Genomic DNA, 20713 nt, shown 5'->3' on the forward strand with positions numbered 1-20713 from the left:
ACAAGTCTTTAGAACAGCCTCCTGATATTAGTCGAACAATACCCAACTGTAATATCCTACGTAAACACCGCTATGGACCAGGTGTCCCTTCATGCTGAATGATAGCTACTTCATAACATAGAAAAATCGATCGTTCATATGTGAACCGGGTAGAGTACAGTTCCGAATGCCAGTGAGCTCTCTCTTTTGCTTCACTGGCTTGCGCCATTCGCTTGGTTTTTAAAGTTAAAGGCGATGCTAAAGAATATTCTTAAAGCAGTTACTGAGTGGATGTCCTACTGATAAGTCCTCCTCAATACTGTGTACAGATACAACATACAAATCATTATAATGTGTTTTTTAAGGACTGGGGGGGGGATAGACTAACTGGTAAAGAAGAGAATTGAATATTATAAGATGAAGCTATCTGAAATGTCATTGAGGGTTTTATTTATTTTTTCCACTTTGTTCTAGTTTCTTACTGGTTATCAGTGAGGAACTTGGTGTTCTTAGATTCACCTGACCGCGGGAATGATTTCACTTACAATCAATCACTGTACAATTAAATGTTGGAGGGTGAAGGCAATACTCTTTTTAACCAAAGAGTCAAGTTTTTATTTTAAAAACAAAATGATGAGACATACACGGGTTATCACCTAAGTGCAATTTGTTTTCAACGTATCACCCTGTTATTTCATTTGCATAAAAGTTACTTGATGTAATTGACACGGGATGCTCCCCCTTTTCATGTAGCAAGCGAGCGAGTTAAGTCCTTTTAAAGCTAACGTCTTTCTTCGTGACAACTTTATAAGACCATCTGAAACTACTCTTCATCAGTGCATTTGTTCAAATTTCATGTACATACATAAAATTAGCCCCGTTCCCATTATTTAAATGGGTACGTTTCTGGTAGCTGATATATTTATCGACTTGAGTTTCAGAGTACAAGCCACCTACGCAGAAATTTACGTGGTGTATTTTGTTAAACAACCATGGCACGCTACACGTAATGAAGATGACAAGAAACGTGAGAGATTAGACTCGGTTAACAGGTTTAGTGTTGCAGCCATAGTCACATGCCAACGTTTGTCGTGGAAATATTTTAATATCATTAATTCCAAACAGCTATCGTCATTTATTGTCAAACACTGAGATACTAGGATCGTATCAACCATTTCAACACAAACAATAAACACTAAATAAACTGGAAACTGTAAAAGAGCAGCAAGAATAAAACGACATTTACTTTGAGACGGTGCCCGTATGAAAATCCAGTTATATTAATTATCTTAGTAGACAGCTTAATTAGCGCAATTTCCACGAAACAATTGTTCTCTGCCATCTAACTGTAGCCAAGCAATTCGCCGTTGCATTCATCTGGATATATTAGATTATTGTTCTAGACTTTGACAGTGAGCACCGGAGTAATCCTTCCTAAGAGAACAAATTGTTTCATTTACAGACAGGATGTACACAGATTACATCGATCAGCTGACGGTTCAACTAAAACAGATAAAGCGAAGTGTACATTTGAAGCCAATTAATAGACAGTTTATTGCTTCCAGGAAGGAGCTACCGGAGCATTTATTGTTCCTTAGAAAACTGAACGTTTATACAAAATTTAATTCCCAATACATATTAATTATATACATTTAAAAAATGTTAATTTATGCTATTCGTAAGCGGATAAAAATAATTTCAGAGTGAAAATTTCTCTATGCAAAATTGTGAGTTGAAATTAGGAACAATGTATCTGCATTTTTTTTTAAAGATAACACAAACATAAGACAATAATGCTTTCAAAAATCCTTCAAAAGAATAAGGTTGGATTTGAGGAAAATGCTGACAGTGTCTAGAAATCTCACCACAGCAGATGAACCGAACCACTCACTTGACTTGTTGAAACTAGCACAGACGAGTTCTGCACTTCTGCAATTGACCAGCAATAGTGCTCTTTCTGAACAGACTTCGTATATATTTTTCGTGGACAAAATTGAAAAATTCGCAGAAAAGTTATCCTGTACTAATTTGTGCTGTGCTATAAACAATAAGTGGTATAATAATTGAAAGAACCTATAGATCGCTCCAGTTTTGGTGTAGTAAAATTATATAAATAAAGGATATCATATAAAGCTGTGCTTATTTCATAGCCAACTGAATTTGAAACGAAAATTTCAAACTCACTAGAACTTATGAGAATACCTCTTTGGCACCTGAGTTACCTTGGTATTGCCTTACTTAAAAAAACAGGAACTCTGCCCAAGAGCAAATATGTTTGCCTTTTCTTAGTACTTTTAAGGTTTTACTAGCCTGATAGCTGCTTCGAAATGTCGTTTTTTTTTTTTTTTTTTTAAAATCAGAACTAGAGAGAAACCTTAATAGAATAAAATCCCTATTCAATATTGTGGCAATCCTCTAACATCTTATTCTAATGTACTTGTTTAAAAATATTTCTCACCTGATGCTCAAAAGATACCGGTTTGGAGATCAACTGCATTATAACCATACTTTCAATAGAATGCATTTTATTCTGGAGATCAGTAACGTGTCAACCCACCTTTCGAATCAATGACAATAATAATTTGGAGAAGACAGCAATTTTTGTTGTCAAAGAGGCTGTCAGATTCGTAGATGAACCGATAGCACTGCTGGCAGTATCTTGATTTCAGATTATCCTACATCTAAGCAAGATTTTTTATTTCTATTTTAAACTAATGTTTTTGTATACGGCATTTTTACTTTAAAAATCTTTTAGTAGTATAACAAAAATAACTTATTTTTGATGAAAGTCTTAACATTTTTAAAGGAAAATACGGGAATGAAATATGGAGTAAGTTCCGAATTTTCTTTATTATAAATTAATTTTTTTGTCAACTTATATATGATGCTGTGTTGCTATGGCAACAATAGTTCTACTTGCATACAGTAAACGTTTTCGATGTAGTCTGAAAAGATATCGTCTATTATTAAGTATTCTTAAAAATTGTTTTTTGTTGCTGAAAATTTTGCATGATGGCAGTAAATTCAATCATTATAATGGCTGTTAAGCTTCCATACATAAGAATTACATCACGAATGCAATAAAACCAGATATTTCACAGTGTTTTCGACTGCGTAACTGGCGTGCTCATAGTCTAATAATAAAAAAAGTGTTATTTGTAAGGACGGAAGCGACACAATATTTCCAGAGGTCAAGTTAACGTTAGACAGTTTTCGAGTGGTATTAAAACCCAAAATAAAGTTTTTAGTCAAATTCAAAACATTTTAAATTAATTAACTTTTAGCTGTTGAATTAAAATTCCATTTAATGCAACAATTACTACTATTTTAGTAATACGCGTCTTAAAACTTAAGAGGTATATTACTTTATTAAAAAATATTTATTATATAAAAAAAAAGTCAACTCACTTTCCCCATAACAGAAAAATCCAAATTTTAAACGTCAACATCGATTCGTCTCTGGAAATCCGCGAAAATTCCCAGACTTCAGGATGTAATTAAACAATCTTGCTTACCTCTTGTCTTGTCGTAAATTCTGTTCTTTTTCTTTCTTCCCATCAGTCTTCTGAACAGTTCCGTTTTGAGTTCGAGGTGGTCTGCTTATTGTGTGACGGTTCGGTTTCGTTTCCCAAATGGCTGATGGTTAATTCCACTAAACACGATTTCGAATGCGACCAAAGTACATCATTACTTTTTTTTTATATATTTTGAGGAACTACAGTTTGAAATCGCTATTGACCTTCAATGACCCGATGAAGTATTTTGAAGCAGTTTTGAAGACTAGTTGGATATCTTTCGTGGAACCTAGTGACTCAACTAATTGCACATAATCAACTGTTTTTTCCCTCCAATTCGGCTGTAAAACACCCCTCTTTCCCAAATAGGTCATGCAAGATCTGAAAGTATCAAAAGTGCCACTCCAATTTCTTTCTTTCTCATCTGAGCAATTAAAGTAGAAAAACAGGTTTCGTTTGCTCCGTTTTCAAAAACAATATCTGACGGAAGACAGCACGCAGGTGCTCCTGACACTTCATAACACCAGAAGCACTGAAGGCGGTGGTGCGACCGACATGGATTACAGTAGGGTTCACACCCAGTGGCTTCGTAGTCTACTTTCTTCAATTTAAAGCAAGAAAAAACTAAAGTAGCGGGGTGTCACCACATCTCCAAACGAACGTCATCGGAGACAGGTTGAATTTTGGAGCCCCATCGTTATTCCGATCACGTTCGCCATTCATCTCGTGCATTTATGATTAAAGTGGAGAAAAACTGTCGACAAAGAATAACTTGTTAATGCGCCTGATCGGCAAAGCATGCAATGGGCACAGACTCGTCATGTTTTAATGCAGTAGTACAATAAGAAACCCCGATGTTACTAGAAACTGCTATGCAAACTTAAATGCATTATACAGTGTGTCCAAGGTCAGTTTACAATGGCGAAGACTGAATATCGCAAGATAACCTGAGGAGTTTTACTATCCTTTTTAGACTACAGATATGTGTTATATAACAGCTTGGAGAGTTAATATACAGGTTCTCACGCCCGCCATTGTCTACAGACTTCTTTATGCCATACTGAACGTAGTGATTGGTACATAATCGAAGTCACATAATGGAATATATCACAATTCATTTAAAATAATTAATTTGTGTTGCCTCTTGAAATAAGAGGTCGTTTATTATGATATAAAACTATTTTCCGCCTTTTTAGATTGCAATCTTCCATTTTCCTTTGTCACACAAATTTTCAAACATTAGTAACCCCCTTCCCTTAGTAAAACCCCAGTGTTATGAAAAACGAAGTTTTAATATTTTGATTTAAAAGGACAAAGGGCAGCGTGGCCATTTTTCCTTTTAAATCAAGCAATTTTATCCTTTTACAAGTCATACACTGTTGACTAATCGACAGAAGATTTTTTTTTTTTTACCTTTCAAAAATATTTGAGCAAATTCCTGATGAAATTTTGGAAACAGGATATGGGGATGATATCAGCGTGCTATGTACGGCGAAGCAGCGTTTCCAAGAGGAAATGCGACTAATAGTGTGCCATAAAGCTTGCTTTGTTCAAAGATCGCTCATTTATTTTACACTTTGACGATAAAGTCCAAGGGATGGGATATAAGTTGTTTATAGACGATGCAAAATTGGAGAGGGTCAGAGTAACAATTTTTGATGTGAAGGTCACTTGAGTATTTGACTAAGTTAGTACTCTGGGTAGACAGGTAGGGATTACTGCTACAAATTTGCAGTATGTGGCCAAAATAAATGAAATGCAGTTTACTATTACAAGTCCTGATAAGAATACAATCGTGTCGTTGAATATGACATCGATAAAGCGACGCTTGCGATTTGTTCGGCCATATTTAGCAAACGTTGGAGCGTGTTCAGAGGAAGGTAACCAAGATTGTCCCAGAATGTAGAAAGTCGAGTATGAGGAGAGTTGATACATATTTACGTGTATCCCACCTACGAGTAGTGTAAACCTACAGTAAATAAGTCTCGTGTTAGGGTTAATTAAGGGTTCAATCTTTTCCCCTGCTCTAGAAACCAAACACGATTTTTTTCAATGTGACAAGTCTTACATCGGATGACGAAACTGTTTACAACCCACAGACAAACACATCACAGTGGTATTCGAACCTACATCCGGTTTGGATAGAAAACAGAGACATCCACTCAGTCAACCTGGTCCGCAAATGATTGAGATTTAAGTTTATGAGGAACTCATCATACCAATGTAAAAGAGACTCTGTACAGGACAGCCAAGTGACGGAAATCAGTACAATAGCTATAAGGATGATAGAAGCAAAAAGTAGGTTTTGCGTAGGATAAGTTGACAGAGTGAGTAGTGAATCGAATGACCATTAATAAATTCAAAGGTGAGTGTGATAATGTAGTGTGTTGACTACAAGAACGTTCCAAGAGTCTATGCCTAGAAATAATACTAATATGTTTGTGTATATATAATGGCAGAATCATTAAAAAATCCATGTGATTTTATATTTTCCAGGGGTTATTACACGACAATTGTAGAAACTATTTCCTTTAAAAAAAAAAAAATCATGTAACATTTCTGACCAATTACATTGCCACAAACTACAATCCCCGCCCCTAACGAAGGATGTCACTGTAAAATACAGCACGTCAAGTAATTTTTAAATATCTTCATAACTAGAAAATTAGTGTTTATTGGTATCGTATTTTAAAGCTCCTGACGACCATTTTTATGTTTACAAATGAATACACAAGCTTTCTTCTGCCAGGCTGTTATTGATTTTAAATTGAAAAACGCTGATTTAGTTTTATGAGTAGAAGAAGAAACTGATGTCGCATTAAGCCATCAACGGACTACTTTCACTTGTAAAAAATGGTGGGGAGAGTTGAACGTGTGGGGTTTTCACCTCCTCCTCTGAAATCATTCCTTCTGTTCTCCAAGTTCATCTCTCTCTCCAGCATCAGAAAACTACGAATTTCAACATCAGAATCCAAATCTACATTTAGAAGGAAAGGAAGGAGGGAGCATCCCGGTTAAAAGTGATCAAAAGGATGACCCCTTATTCCGGCCGAAAAGGGTATGGCGAGGAGAGGAATTAAACCCTGTCTCACCACTTCGAAACTTCGTTTCACATATTAACTGTAAGTCTTATCCTGCTAAGCGTACAATTCGGCGTACAATTCCCGTTTTCAGACCCTTAATTTAGGGGTTCACAAATAACAGGTTGTGATGATGTGACACTCTCCAACAAATGGACAGTGGCTAAATGATTTTTTTTTTTTAAAGTACGGTAACTATTTACTATAATAGATGCAAAAGAGTCTTCATTCCCCCCCCCCCCAAAAAAAAAAACAAAACAAAAAGTACTTTCGTCCTCTAATTCTCTTTTCCCATGTTGTGTGGGGGAGGAAGCCAACAGTTCCTTGAGATAGTTTGGGTCAGGTTTCAAATACTGATTAAGCCATTTTTGCAGTTTAAATGAAAAACTTCAAGTATGCCACCTAACTATAGCTATACTCATTTTGTTCGAGAAAAATTTTCCCGAAAAGTAATACAACTTTAAAGCTATCAAATTCGATACAGAACTAAAAAAAAATTTATAATCTCTCCTCCATTCGGACTGCTGGGGAGGGGGGGAAGATTTCAAAATAGAAAAGCGAGATATTACGATTAGGGGGGGGGAGGGTGAGCATACTAAATGTTCTATAAGGAAAACTGGTGGAATTTTTCTTCCTATAAATCAATCACTAAACAGTCATCAATTTTTGAATAAGAAATGGTAGCGGAACGCTGCACAAAACAGTTATATGTTTCCGAGACGGAAACAACCTAGTGACCGGTCAGTTAGCTTGTCGCTAACTTCAAGAATTTAAGGGTATGGGAAGCAGAGTGTAAAAATACTGATTTAATCGATATACGTTTGACTGAGTACAATGCCTAACAACTTCTCAAGGGACTCAACTTCTCTGCTCAGGACAGAATAATGTCCAGAGCAGAGAAGACTGCTCTGGACATTACTCTGCAGCAACATCCTATTTTTTTTTTTTTTTAATTAATAACGGGGATCCTTTACCAAGTTGCATTCATTCTACGAACTCTTCACAATCTTGATCTGACAGCAAATAAATATTGAATCATTCAATTTCTACGATACTTACAAAGCAGGTTTTTATTTGTTAAAGTTGAAACATTAACAATTTAAATAAGTGGAAACTACTTAACTAGCAGTTAATGACAATAGAATTAAGATAGGAGATATTGAGTGGAATATTATTATGGATTACTAAACCGAGATAAATAAATCTATAAGTATTGTCAAATATCAAGCGCTATTTTATTAATAGGAACTTTTTTTTGGGGAAAAAAAGTATACATTTTATTTAAAAAATGGATGAAGAAAAGTAGTTAAACCTATAACGAAACATTACACTGCTGAGGCTTTGAACAAATTACCTGATATCCACAGCAGGTTTATGATATTAAGAAATGCGTTTATAGATATATACACCGAAATGAAGATATTAATTTGGATGACTCAATTATAGCATAAATAAGCAACACTCCAGAATGTTGGTAAATAATTCATCCAAAATTTTATTATTCAAAAATGCAATACATTCTTTATGCTTTAAGTTTCACTATCTGAACCAGACACCACAGTGAACCGTAAAACATCAAAAATAATGGTAAATAAAACACAGCTGGAGCACGCATGGGATAGTTTCTAAGTGGATAATTTTACTGCTTGCAGTTGCTAGATGGTTGAATCGGTGGCTTACTATCCACATTTTGGATAGTAAGTTAGCTTCAATACTATAAATCTGCTATTCTAAAACGTGTAGAATTATGGACCACAAAAAGATGCGTTGAACAACGTAGTCGTCTTCGTGGAAGAAAAAACAAACAAACAAAAAAAAAACTATAGGTCAGTGACTCACTTCATATAGACTAAAATGTAAAAATCATCTGGAAAAGCCATTTAATGGTTTTTATAATAAATTGTAAAATTCTCAAAGATACTACGTGCGAAATCTGAAGGGATTTCAAATGTCAATAAGCAAGGCACAATTGTCATAATGTTTGAATCAATGCTATCAAATAAAAGTTCACAAGCTTTTTTTTTAATCACGGGCGAACTCAAATTTCAAGATTTATTCTGGGGGTACATGAAGGAAGGCTACTGCAAGATGAAATAACTAATTTTAGTATCTGCTTATAGCGCTAACACGACTATGGTGACCCTTCAGGCACAGCTATAAGAAACCCAACACACAACCTCATTAACAGATAGCTACCGTTTCTGCTTGACTACTTGGGCGTCACGCTATTATTGACTGGGTTCCTACAAGAGCAGCTCAAGTGATTTTTTTTTTTTAAGTCCCTTGCGGTCTAACACACACGAGAAAGATGTGTTTAGATAAAACATGTTCAGTTCTATTGTAATGTCGTTTCGATTCTTTAGAACGAAAGAGATACAACTGTATTATATAACATTCTTTTTAATGTTCCGGATGGCAAGTTAATGCTGATATTAACAATTCGAGAATGTTGGCTATTTTTAATACAAAAACTATCGGTATTTCGGTTCAGCGACGAGTTTTTGTCATACGTCATTTTAGTCCAAATGCCTAGAATTGTAGCTGTTGCTATGGAAACGAACAATCGTTCATGCGTGAAATGGGTATTAGTCATTTAATCAATGTTAGTTTCGCCCCAGTCGTGTTTTTAAATGTACAATTTAGAGGATTTCCTGTTCATGACAATGTTGGCCTCTAATTCTACACGAAATGAACCAGGAAGTTCTGTCAAGTACAGGCATACAAATATTTATTTATTGTCGCCTATACCATTTGATGTTTATCTATTCTGCAGTAACCGCACACACCTATGATATACACTTATTGCAGTAATACAACGAAAAGAGGAATGATGGTAAGAAAAAATAGTTGTCTGCTCTGTTTCTTTAAACTCAACACTGATCGGCCATTCTCAAATTAAAAAAAAAAAAAAAAATTAGTTTAATCGTAAAAATAATCGAGTGTATTTTGAAGATGTTTCAATGAAACAGCGAGATTAAAAAAGTGCTACGTGCCATAGTAAGCCAAATAAATCATAAATTCAACCGAGGTTCAGGATAAGCATAATAAACATGAGAAATATTCCTTAGATGAGTTTTTAGTTCATATACACTTCAAATATTCCCCAACTGCACTTTTTTATATCAGCAAAATATATATTTTTTTCTTTTTGTATGTGTATTATGTGAATATATCTGACAATAGTTTGAAGGCATCTTAGCTTCATAGTTTGGACTGAAAAATGTCCAAAACCATGCAGCAGCTAGGAAAACGGTGTTGATTTATAGCCGGGTCATTGATCCGAAGATTCAGCTTTGCAGTGCTTATTTTGGAAGCACTAAACTGCAAGAAATCTGGTACCGCTGATTAAACACGAAGAACTCCCTATCTTGTAACAGGCCTATGTTTCAATCTTGAAATTGCACACCATATTTTGTAGTGATTACATACCACATGTTAGTAGAAGGCCACGGCCGGCTTATCCAGAGCACAAAATTGTTTTATAACAAAGGGGTAATTCAATTATTACAACTGTAATCTCTCTGTGTCATCTGAACGTTAATACAATTCTTGTCACGTAGATCAAGGTGGTTGTACTGAGAAAATTCAACCACCAGATGCGAGAGCTTCAATACACAATACCAAGACCACTCCAACACTGGTTTCATTAACTGTGTCAAGGACATCTTTCAGTACTCCAACAAACGGTAGTTTACAGTGAGATCATGGAGTGGAAACATTTTTCTGATAGTTCAATAATCACTCATTACTGTCCGTGGGATTATCGTCCCCTTCCCCTCATTCTCATTCAACAGATCAAATTACGTTATGATGAATGCTTCTAATGAAATGTCAACAGATCTGTGACAATCGCCTGGGTAAAGAACCCACAATTGGTATTTCTCAACCCATATGTTGCAACATATATTTCGCTATGCTATTCTTAATGAACTGTAAATAGACCTTACGCTTGGTAGCACACTTCAAAAGTGGCAATGCTGCACTCAAACTATTACCGCTTTCATTGTGTTCGTTAATTGGATTTTTTTTTTTTTTTTTTGATGTCTCTCGTTTCTTGTTTACTGCTGATTTGTTCGTGGCTTGTGTTTCGGATTTATGCTACAATAGCAATTCTGAGTGCATGCTTCTTCCGTGAGAAAAACAAACAAACAAATATTTCGCATAATAATAGAAAATTATGGATCCGATCAGCAATAAGTTTAAGAACATTGAAACTCGCACACTATAATGCAAAAATTATTGGGCACCCACTTTTTTTCTTTTAAATACTGTATATTAAAACCCATGGCAAAAAGTATCCGATCAACGACTGTGGCACTAACATTGTATATATATTAGGATTTATTTTTCCTCAACACAAATTTTGTTCAAGTTGAACAGTTATGAATATAAATACGATTAACAAAGAAATCAAATTTATTACAAAAAATATGCAATGGTAACTTTTAATCAGACATTAGGTGAATGAAAATTCAAACACTGAAGTAAAAGTAGGCGATCATTCTTTGATCGGGAAATATATATCCGATCACCTAACTCGGTATTTTGTTATTCCTCCTTTAGCCCGAATGATATCCTTCGTGGCATGGACTCAATAAGCTTTTGACAGTCCGTTGGCAGAATTTCACTCAAGCTTTCCGTGATTGCTTGACGTAATTCGGGGGGGGGGGGGGGCTTTTGGTGTCGATTTTTCGCTTTAAAATATTCCAAACTTTTCGCTCGAATTCGAAGGCCAAGTCACAATTTTAATTGGAGTGTTTTCATTGTTTCGCAGATAGTTCTTGATTCGTCTGCTGCGGTGACAAGGATTATCATCTTGAAAAATAAAGTCATTGGAATCCTAGAACCATTTTCGATACTAGGAACCAAAAATGATCTAAAATTTCTTCGTAGACTTCGAATTTTTTTTTTTATTTACTTTCACTCTGTAGCATTAAGTTGTTTGGATGTTGAACGTCGCATGGTCTTCGGAAGTTCAGCCAGTTTTTTCTGTGCTGTCTGCATGAGGTGGCACGTGGACATCCACTTCGAGGCATGCCCTTTACACTATTAGTCGAACGATATCTTTTCCAAATGTCACATACCGTACTTTGAGCACATTTTAGTAATCTGGCTACTTGTCTTTAAGAAATTCCATCATTCTGTTCTTTAAATTTCTCGAAGATTCTTTTACAGGAGACATCCTTTAACACTGTAGATGGAATTTAAATTTTGCAATCACGATTCTGCTTCTTATAAAACGTTTTCTCTATGCTTTACGCGTGCACAGACAATTGTAGATTTGCATATTGGAGAATGATAAGCATTTGTTTCCTTAGCGATCGCTTATTTTTTTTCAAACTGTCAGCTTGATTGGATACTTTTTTCTAACACAGATAATTTATTTTATTTAAATTGGCCTTTAAATCTTACAAAAAAAGTTTCTTTTTATACTTTATCTCATTTTCTTTATCCCATCGAACTGTTAAATTCGACGGTCTGTTCTGATTGGAATGGGGGCAAATAGCATTACTAGTTTTCCAGTGTTTGCGAAATACTAAAAAAGAAAGTAATTATTGTGGGTATAGGTCCCAACAACATAAAGGTTATCTTTGGGCAAGTTTCAGACCTTGCATTCTTAATATGGCGGTGATACTAGTGGCAAGATGCACAGGAAAAATGAACGTTATTATCCGTATGCGGTGTGTGTTATCTGCGTTGTGGTGATTGTATGGAAATCGCTCAGTTGAGTATCAACTGAATGCACCATGTTCGCAAGGCCTATGGCTAGTCAAGTCTCGATCTTAACCCTACAGAATGCTGTAATGAGTATGTGCAAGTAGGGCCCCAATGCAAATTCTATAAGAGTTGATTGGGTTGATGAGTGCAGTCCCGTTTTGCATACTGACAGTTCTGTGAATCCTGTGTACTAAGTGTCGAGTTGCTCACTTCCTGTAATTTCGATTTTGATATCACAATGGTTTACATTAATTACCTAAGCCACAAGTTAATGGTAAGATGAAGATTTTTAAGTTAACTATAACCAACATCTGGTCACGATCAATTTTAAAACCATTATGAATTATACAAAAATCCCACCGTATAATGTCGGCCTTCTGGACGAGTGGTTGGCGTATCCGCTCTCGAATCGACAAGGCTGCGGGTTCAAATCCTGCCTCAGGCATGAACGTTTGTGATTGCTTTTGGATGATAAATGAAATCCATTGTCATCCGAATCAATGAAATCCGGTATGAGACCACCTCCACATTTAATGGAGGCTTGAAGGAGTTCCATGTTCGATCTACAGAACACAGCTTCTGGATTATGTAAAAAATGAAACTATACTAAAGATTAAATAAAAGTCCTTAGTCCGCTCACGGTACTTAGTCTTATATACAACCTTTTATGAATGGGAACTACATAAAAAACGAGGTATAATTATATGTAAAATCACTTTTTAAAAGTGGCAGTTTTGCTGCCACAAACTTTCAGATTTAGTTTGTTGACACATGGATAAACCATGGGTTCACATTCGGTATGCGGGAAGGACACCTCCAACAGAAATCAAGGAATGGTTACAGAAACACGGTAGTGACTTAACTTGTACAAGTAATAAACTGCTTAGTTCCCATTATCCTCAACTAAACATTTGTTCGCGACGAGAACCCACTGCCCGAAAATCTCACGGAGCTGCAGGAATTCATGTCCGTACTAAGATCCCTGTGGACTGTTTTGGAAACCTCAAGGTTTCCTAATAAGAATGCATGCGAAAAGGACTGTCAACTTTAAACGGAAAAAGATTGACGAAAAACCAAGCAAGATAAGCATACAAAAAAATCATTGAAATTAATGATAATGAAAAAATAAAAATGTGCATATGAAATTCTGAAATGACGCCTTTAACAATAAAACGAACATTGCAGTTTTTTTTTATATCAATAATTCAGTTTAAATTATTACTTCACGTAACTCAATATACCGTAGTAATATGCCTGGAAACGATTGGATGAATGCCAATTAATAGTACTATGTCAGTGTTAAACTGCAGTATGGTGTCGAGTTGAGAACTCGCGTTTCATCTGTATTGTTTCTGAATGTTTCAAAAACAAGTACAATTTTCCTGAGATGTGGCATATTTTATAATGTACATATGCTGGTAGCTTATGCAGGGTGAAAAGTGCTTTCGTGTTAGCCGGAATTCGATCTCAGTTACATTTCTGATTGGACATTTTGTACTGCTACTTGTCAACAAAATACTTGACAGTACCAAGTGTTTGAAATAATCTAGATATAAGTATAGAGGGCTTCCGTAGCTCAGTGGGAATAGACTGCACCATTTAGGCTATGTCGCAATCACGATTTCACTGTGCGTCCCTGTTTTCCCGCCTGTCTCATATCAGACACACACAATATATATATATGATTTCGTGGGCAGGATATATAAAAGAATATTGACCTAGCATCAGGCAAAGAATAACACAAACATATATTGATCGTTATTTCACCCCTTTTATCAGTTCGCTATTATGTACTTCTATAGATTTTTTTTTTTTTTTTTTTTTGTAATCTATAGAGAAGTCCGCGCGGTTAGCCTAATGGCTGTGCGCTTCGAAACCATGTGTCTGGGGAAGGAGTGTCATAGGTTCGATCCCCGTCAGAGACATGAGGAGTTGAAGGATTTGAGACATCCCCCCCCCCCCAGTTTATCATCACGCAAAGCAGGCAAACCGGACTTGAAAACTCAACACTACAGGACATATGATACACCGGGGCGTAGGGCTGACCACCTTATCCTGTGAACGGTTTGAGGTCCGATGATTAATAAACCCTCGACACCGCAAGGTAAAAGGAAGACGAGATGAGATCTATAGAGAACACCATTACTGGAGGAAGAGATAAATTCAGATAGCTGCTAGACATACTAGACATTTCAACATCGTTTTATCTATAATATGGCATACGTCAATTTTACTTATTGTAGCTCAAAAATATCATTTTATTTGTGGGACTTAAAATTCACTTCCTCACCCTCTCTAAATTCTTGGAAGTCAATCCCACCTGAATGAGCCACTGCAAGTGAACGGATTTCGATGAAATTTGGTATACTGAGGAATTCGTTTAAATTTATCGACGTCATTCGATCTAACACTATATGTACTAAACCAAATGGTTACGAAATGGCTTATTTATGATAAGCAATTCCATTTTTCATTTTCCATATTGTCTATTAAATATACATAGCACTAGAGTAATATGTAATTTGCGAATTATATTAATAGTATTAATTATCAGTTATGGGATTCGAGTTTTTGACTGCTTTTAAAATTGTACTTGTGTTAAATTTGGGGATTTATGTAAATATTAAGCAAATGCCATCGGTAAGATCAGCGGCCTAAATACAGAGAAATCTCGTCTTGGGAAGGTGAGAATTCAATTACAAAATATTAAGCGAATTATCGTTAATTGTTCAGGGGTTCCAATCAGTAAGATAAATTGTTTTTAATTGGCATTAAAAACAATTTTTTCTGAAATGAAAACTTTATGAGATGTAATCCCCTCTTTTTTTGTAATAAGATATATTTCAATTCACTGGAAAGGTTAGCCTTGCTTTCATTGAACCATTACCAAACTACGCAGTTAAAATCAATTCTCATTATCTGAAAACTAAGGTTTCTAAATATCGCGTAGTAATTTTTCTGATTATATATAGCAACAGCTGTAGATTATAGAGAAAACTATTTTTTTGCTTACGATTTCCGCGGTGCTTTGTCATTATTTCTGAATGTCCCTAGAACTATTAAAACTTCCGTGGCTGGAAGAGCCCTACACCAGGGATTCTCAAATTTAACGATATCACTGTCCGTAAAATATACATATCAATTAATGCTACCCAATTACTGTATACAAAAGCTGATTCAAATTTTCTTCGAATATTGCAATAATTCAAAAAACATCTGCAGTTAGCAGCATGGAACTATAGTTCTATGATGCGTGAATACATCCTAAAACAGCATACTTTTCTTTATTACTATTATGCAACGAAGTTATTGCATTTTTGATATGAGTGTTGCAAATGCGTTTCATGTAGTAATTGTAGAAAAACGATGTGTGATCATTAAATTTTGTGTGAAATGTGATAAACAGGCACCAAGACATGAAATGCTTTTATAAATAACGCTTAGTAATGGAGGAAACATGGCTAACCAAATAATCGGTAATTGGGTAGAAAAAGCAGTAATCGAAGAATAAGTGGCAAATTGTTCACGTGAGTTCATAGTTTCAGGAATGGCTGACAAGACGTTAAAACTGATCACGTCAACCTCCATGTCGTGTACGGACGACAGCGATTCGAATTCGAAAAAAAATGAGTCTAAAACATGTTACGATAAGACAGGTAGCAAAAGACCTCAACAAAGGATATGGTCTTTGTCAGCGGAAAATTTGGGGATGCGAATGGATGCCAGTAAAATTCGTTTTGAGGACTATCAATCACGAGGATAGAATGTAGTTATAGAAACTATCAGAAACTACATACAAACCCCGAAGATCAAGGGAATATTGTTTTTTTCGATCAGGAAGTGGTCGTGTGGCATTTAAGAAAATGGATTCGAGAACTCAATTCACAAGTTCTCGTGAAACAAGAACATACTTTCCTAAAAGATCATGATTTACTTCATAAGGTGAAAGGTTGCTGACAGTGTACACATGCGGGCCCGATTGGCCGAGTGGATGGCGCCGCTACTCTCATATTAACAGATTTTGGGTTCGAATACCACAGTGGCATGGATATTTGTAAATATGTTTGGATGGTACAAGGATTCTATATCTGGGTGCGAGATTACCACACCCAGATATAGATGCTTAATGAAGGCATGAGAGTAATGGAGGATTGAAACGTACCATATTCTGGTCTAGAAAGAAGAATCGGATAATCTAATCTTAGCCGACCACTAGTATTTTTGTCTGTAAATTGCGTGTGTTCTCATTGGCCGATTTATCCGTATGTACGATGAAAATCCCGAGTTTCCAGGAGGAAAAACTACTACCTCAGTACCATATTCTGGTCTAGAACAGAAGAATCGGGTTATCAAATATTAGCTTTCCCCTGTCGTGCTTAATGTACCATATATTCAAAACATTTCATGAGATGAATTCATTATTATAATTATTACATGACACCTCCAAGAACTCATCGAGGGAGGGCAATCTAAAACTATCCGTCTCTACCACTTAATCCAACTGGATAGAACGCCGCTACCATCATCTATACATACAATGTCATCTACTTTCCACCACCAAGTATATTTACCTGTAAATTGCGTGTATTCTCATGGACGATTTATCGGTATGTAGGATGAAAAACCCGAGTTACCGGAAGAAAAAACCCTGCTACCGTATGAGATCCGCTAACTCACCTTCAAACGAAAAAAATACAAAGATTCCTCTGGTAACGATGAACATCGAACTTGCGCCTTTTCCAATCGAAGAGCGAAACCTACCGTTGTTCTTTCAATTGTGCTACGAAAGGGTTAATTTATATAGAAAACATGCCCCAAGGAGCTACTTTACAAATGACCGCAAACCCTACTGAGAATCCCTGGATCAATCCGCATATTACTTAAATAATAATAAACTGTAATAATTCAATTGTGAACTAAACGCAGTTATTAAGAAGTTATTAAAAAAGGCTATCAGTAACAAATAGTGCATTTTGGCTCAAGAATGTGTTCAGTTTAGCTGGCCGTGATCAAGTAGGTAATTCCCGTCTCCAGTCATGGAAGAAGTACTTAAATTTCGGTTCAGTAAGGGAAAATACAAATAAAAGTGGCTCTTATGCACGAAGATTGTTCATTGACTCTCAAAACTACCAAATAACGAGTTTACTCTTATAGATTTACATGTGTATACGTGATATGAAAAAAAAAATTAAAAACGGTTGTTATTACGTGCTGAAGACGTGTTTAATCCGTCCGTAGCAGATTACAACAACTGTGGTTCACCTCCCCGTATAACCGATCGAGACGGGTACTGAAAAAGAATCTTAAACTTCAGAGAATCAATGCTACACGCTCATTACTTTCCCAATTAACCATGCCATTTAAAATCCGTGTCCTTATCAAATAAACAATAACATTAAAGCTGAAGAACTGAGTAAAACGAGTATTTCAACTAACGTGAACCGAAATCATTTGAGGAGCTAACTGAAGTCTCATTAATTATCCGAATTAATTATTCAATAAAATGCAGATCTGACACGATGGAGCTAATGATTATTTGTTATTACAACAAGCGTCAGTCTCGGGCCGACTTTTTCGATTATCAACTTCTCGCTGAACAGGTAGCGTTTTCTGTACTGATAATCGAAACTATTTCGCAGTCTTAATTAAGACGGTCATTAGCTTAATGATTCTTCAAATGAATAAACAGGTTAATTAATTATAAACTACTATCAAATGAGCCAGAAAATTTGCCAATAGTCGATTTCTGTGGTCACGCAGTGACCCAATACGATACTCAGTATATAAGTGAGATTAATTAATTTCTGCTGTTCATTTTTATTTCTCGTGACAAAATGTCTTACAGATTATTCTGTAAGATACGAAACAGCAATATGTTAGATTTTTGCATTTATGCTTGTTAAAGACTCCCGTAATTGTTTCCTGGCTTCGCGTGATTCCTAAACGTAAACACAATATATTAATGCTTCATGAAGAGGACACTTTTTGACGCGTAAACAATTGCATCACATTCGCGTTAATAGTCCGGATGTGCGATGATAAATACAGACACCTTTGGGCTCTTTGAACAATGTAAGAGATGGTGCAGCGGGTCATATTCTTAGCGTTTCACTAGTTTCCAACCACTCAGAAGACGAGGCATGGTGTGCGCTGAGAACTAATCCAATTGAACGTTGTCATTTGTCATGAGTTGCTGTTTTTGTTTTCTGAGTCTCATCTATTTTACGTGCGTAAAATATGAAATGAAGTGTTTATTACCCGATATAGACAAGTTTAATATATACTTTTCTATAAATAATTTATAAGTTTTGCCCAATATGGTCAATTTTTCCACTGTAAATATTACAGTAAGAAACAGTGTTGACGATCTACTGATGTCCCGTTTTCTGAACAGAGCTTTTGTGGATTGTATGATTATTGTCGAAGGAGGTTGGAACTTGCGTATAAATAAGTAAAACGAGTTATGTCAGCCTTTTCCTTATTTCAATCCGGAATATTTTCACGTGATTACTTTTTCCGATTTCTGTGCGTGTTATATTACTGTAATTAAAAATCGTATTAAAATTTAAATTATCCGTGTCTCACTCTAGTATCTGCCAATGATAATCTAATCTCACCACAAAGCGCAAACCTTTTGTGATTTTCACGTAAATGGAGAGCGTGCAGCATAGCTATTCTTCATTTGACCTTTATGCTTCCCATATTTAAAATTACACTGATAAATTAAAGTATTTAAAATTATCCTACAATTATGTAATCGTGGTGGAGACAGTTGTAGAAGTGGATGCCCTGACCCCGTCGATGAGTCTTTGGACTCCTTGGAGGTGTCACGTAATAATAATAACAATTAATTGCATTGGATCAATTAAGATGAGTGCTGATGGGCTATTCACTCTTAAAACTTCATACATTAATAAAAATGCAGTCACAAGTTCAAATTGACGTGAATTTTGTATCGCGGGTTGAATAAGCCAACACGACAGCACACCCAAACTAAACGGGCACGCGACGCCACTGAGATATAAGAAAAACAAAGAACTATCAATGCTTATATTAGATGGCGAAGCAGGGAGGAAAAGTTTAAAACACAAACTTGAAGGATCAAGTAAGAAAAGACTGCTCACCTTATGTGACATGTAAATAAAAAGGGTTCAGGGAATATTTTAAAGAAAAGCAACAAGAGCAGAACTAACGAACGAAATAAGAACACGTGAAAGTTGTTCAAAAATATGTTTGAAGGAGGAATGGGAGCATTGGTAATAAACCTTGATGCATTCAAAAATAACTTATTGAAAGTTTAAACAGCCAGTCAGTGATGTATGCCTGTTATAATGGTAGGAAAAAAAGTTCCCTCCTTTCAAGTACGGCGATCAACTACGTATTCTAATGTGGAAAAAAAAAGAAAAAAAAAAGCGACATTTAAGACAATCTTCTAGTGATAGGATAAATCGAAAATACAGTACCATCACACAAGGCACACCTTACTAACGGAGAAATGAAAATCGCGTGCGTTATCTATCAAGAGTGATTTGTCTTAGGGATGAGCTTTCTTTACAAACAGCAAGGTAGGGGTGAGGTATACCTGTAAGACGATGTACGCGGATATGTATCTGGTTATGAGCAAAATGCCCAAGCAGGGTTTCTGGCTGTATTACGATACGACCGAAAATAAATTTCTTCCATCGAAGGCACTACACTCACCAGATATTCGAACGGATGGATGGTAATCTCTGACAATAGAGTTCATCCTAGAACTGCACCAGGGCATTCGCAATAACTGGAGCACAACACTCTCTTGAAACTAAGAACTAGTACACGTTGGTAAACGAACGGGTAGAAGATTGTGCACGGTAAGTCAAACACCAAAGGGTACTCGCACTTTGCATGAAATCAGATGGTTACAATACACATGGATATAACATCCGGTGGTTGCACCAATGCATCCGCACTCGAACTTACCATTTTGGGAAGCTTTTTTTTTTTCTTTAACCATTGTTTAAGACGTTGTCGATGCTGAAGAATGAGATTTCCTTTATTAGATGCCAGCAAAGTTACGTTCAATCATATTTTTTTAATGTTTTGAATAAGCAGACAGTTTTCGTAGATTCACTTGCTGCTTTATCTCCGATCCTAGAAGAAAAGCCAGCTTTATTTTTCGGTGACGTGATGAACAATTTTATTTATTTTTTTATTTTTTAAATCACCACTTTGTTTCCAGATTGAAGTGATGGAGTCTATTTTCATCACTATGACATTTAATAGGCTTTTTATGTTCTGTAGGAAGCTTTCGGTATTGAGACAACATTATGTAATTAAAGAGATTAATTAAAATATAAGCAATTAAAATCCGACAAGTTTCGTAAATTGTACGACTTACATCATCGGGGGTACCTAAAAGTTTTACGCAACAAAGGCCTATTA

General features: G+C 35.8%; 1 protein-coding gene across 1 annotated transcript in view; it reads right to left on the reverse strand.

The window, feature by feature from the left end:
- LOC150109622 (cyclin-dependent kinase 14-like) overlaps nucleotides 1–20285 on the reverse strand; it is a 185514-nt gene extending 165229 nt beyond the window's left edge. Inside the window, exon 1 of the mRNA XM_090402788.1 lies at nucleotides 20252–20285. Coding sequence (XP_090258914.1) covers nucleotides 20252–20285 — 34 coding nt within the window. The remainder of the gene's footprint in view (nucleotides 1–20251) is intronic.
- Nucleotides 20286–20713: the final 428 nt, after the last annotated feature.

This window comes from Typopeltis vanoorti, chromosome 2 (assembly GCF_054136105.1).
Source record: "Typopeltis vanoorti isolate ZY-2024b chromosome 2, IOZ_Tvanoo_1.0, whole genome shotgun sequence".
Taxonomy (NCBI): Eukaryota; Metazoa; Arthropoda; class Arachnida; order Uropygi; family Thelyphonidae; genus Typopeltis; species Typopeltis vanoorti.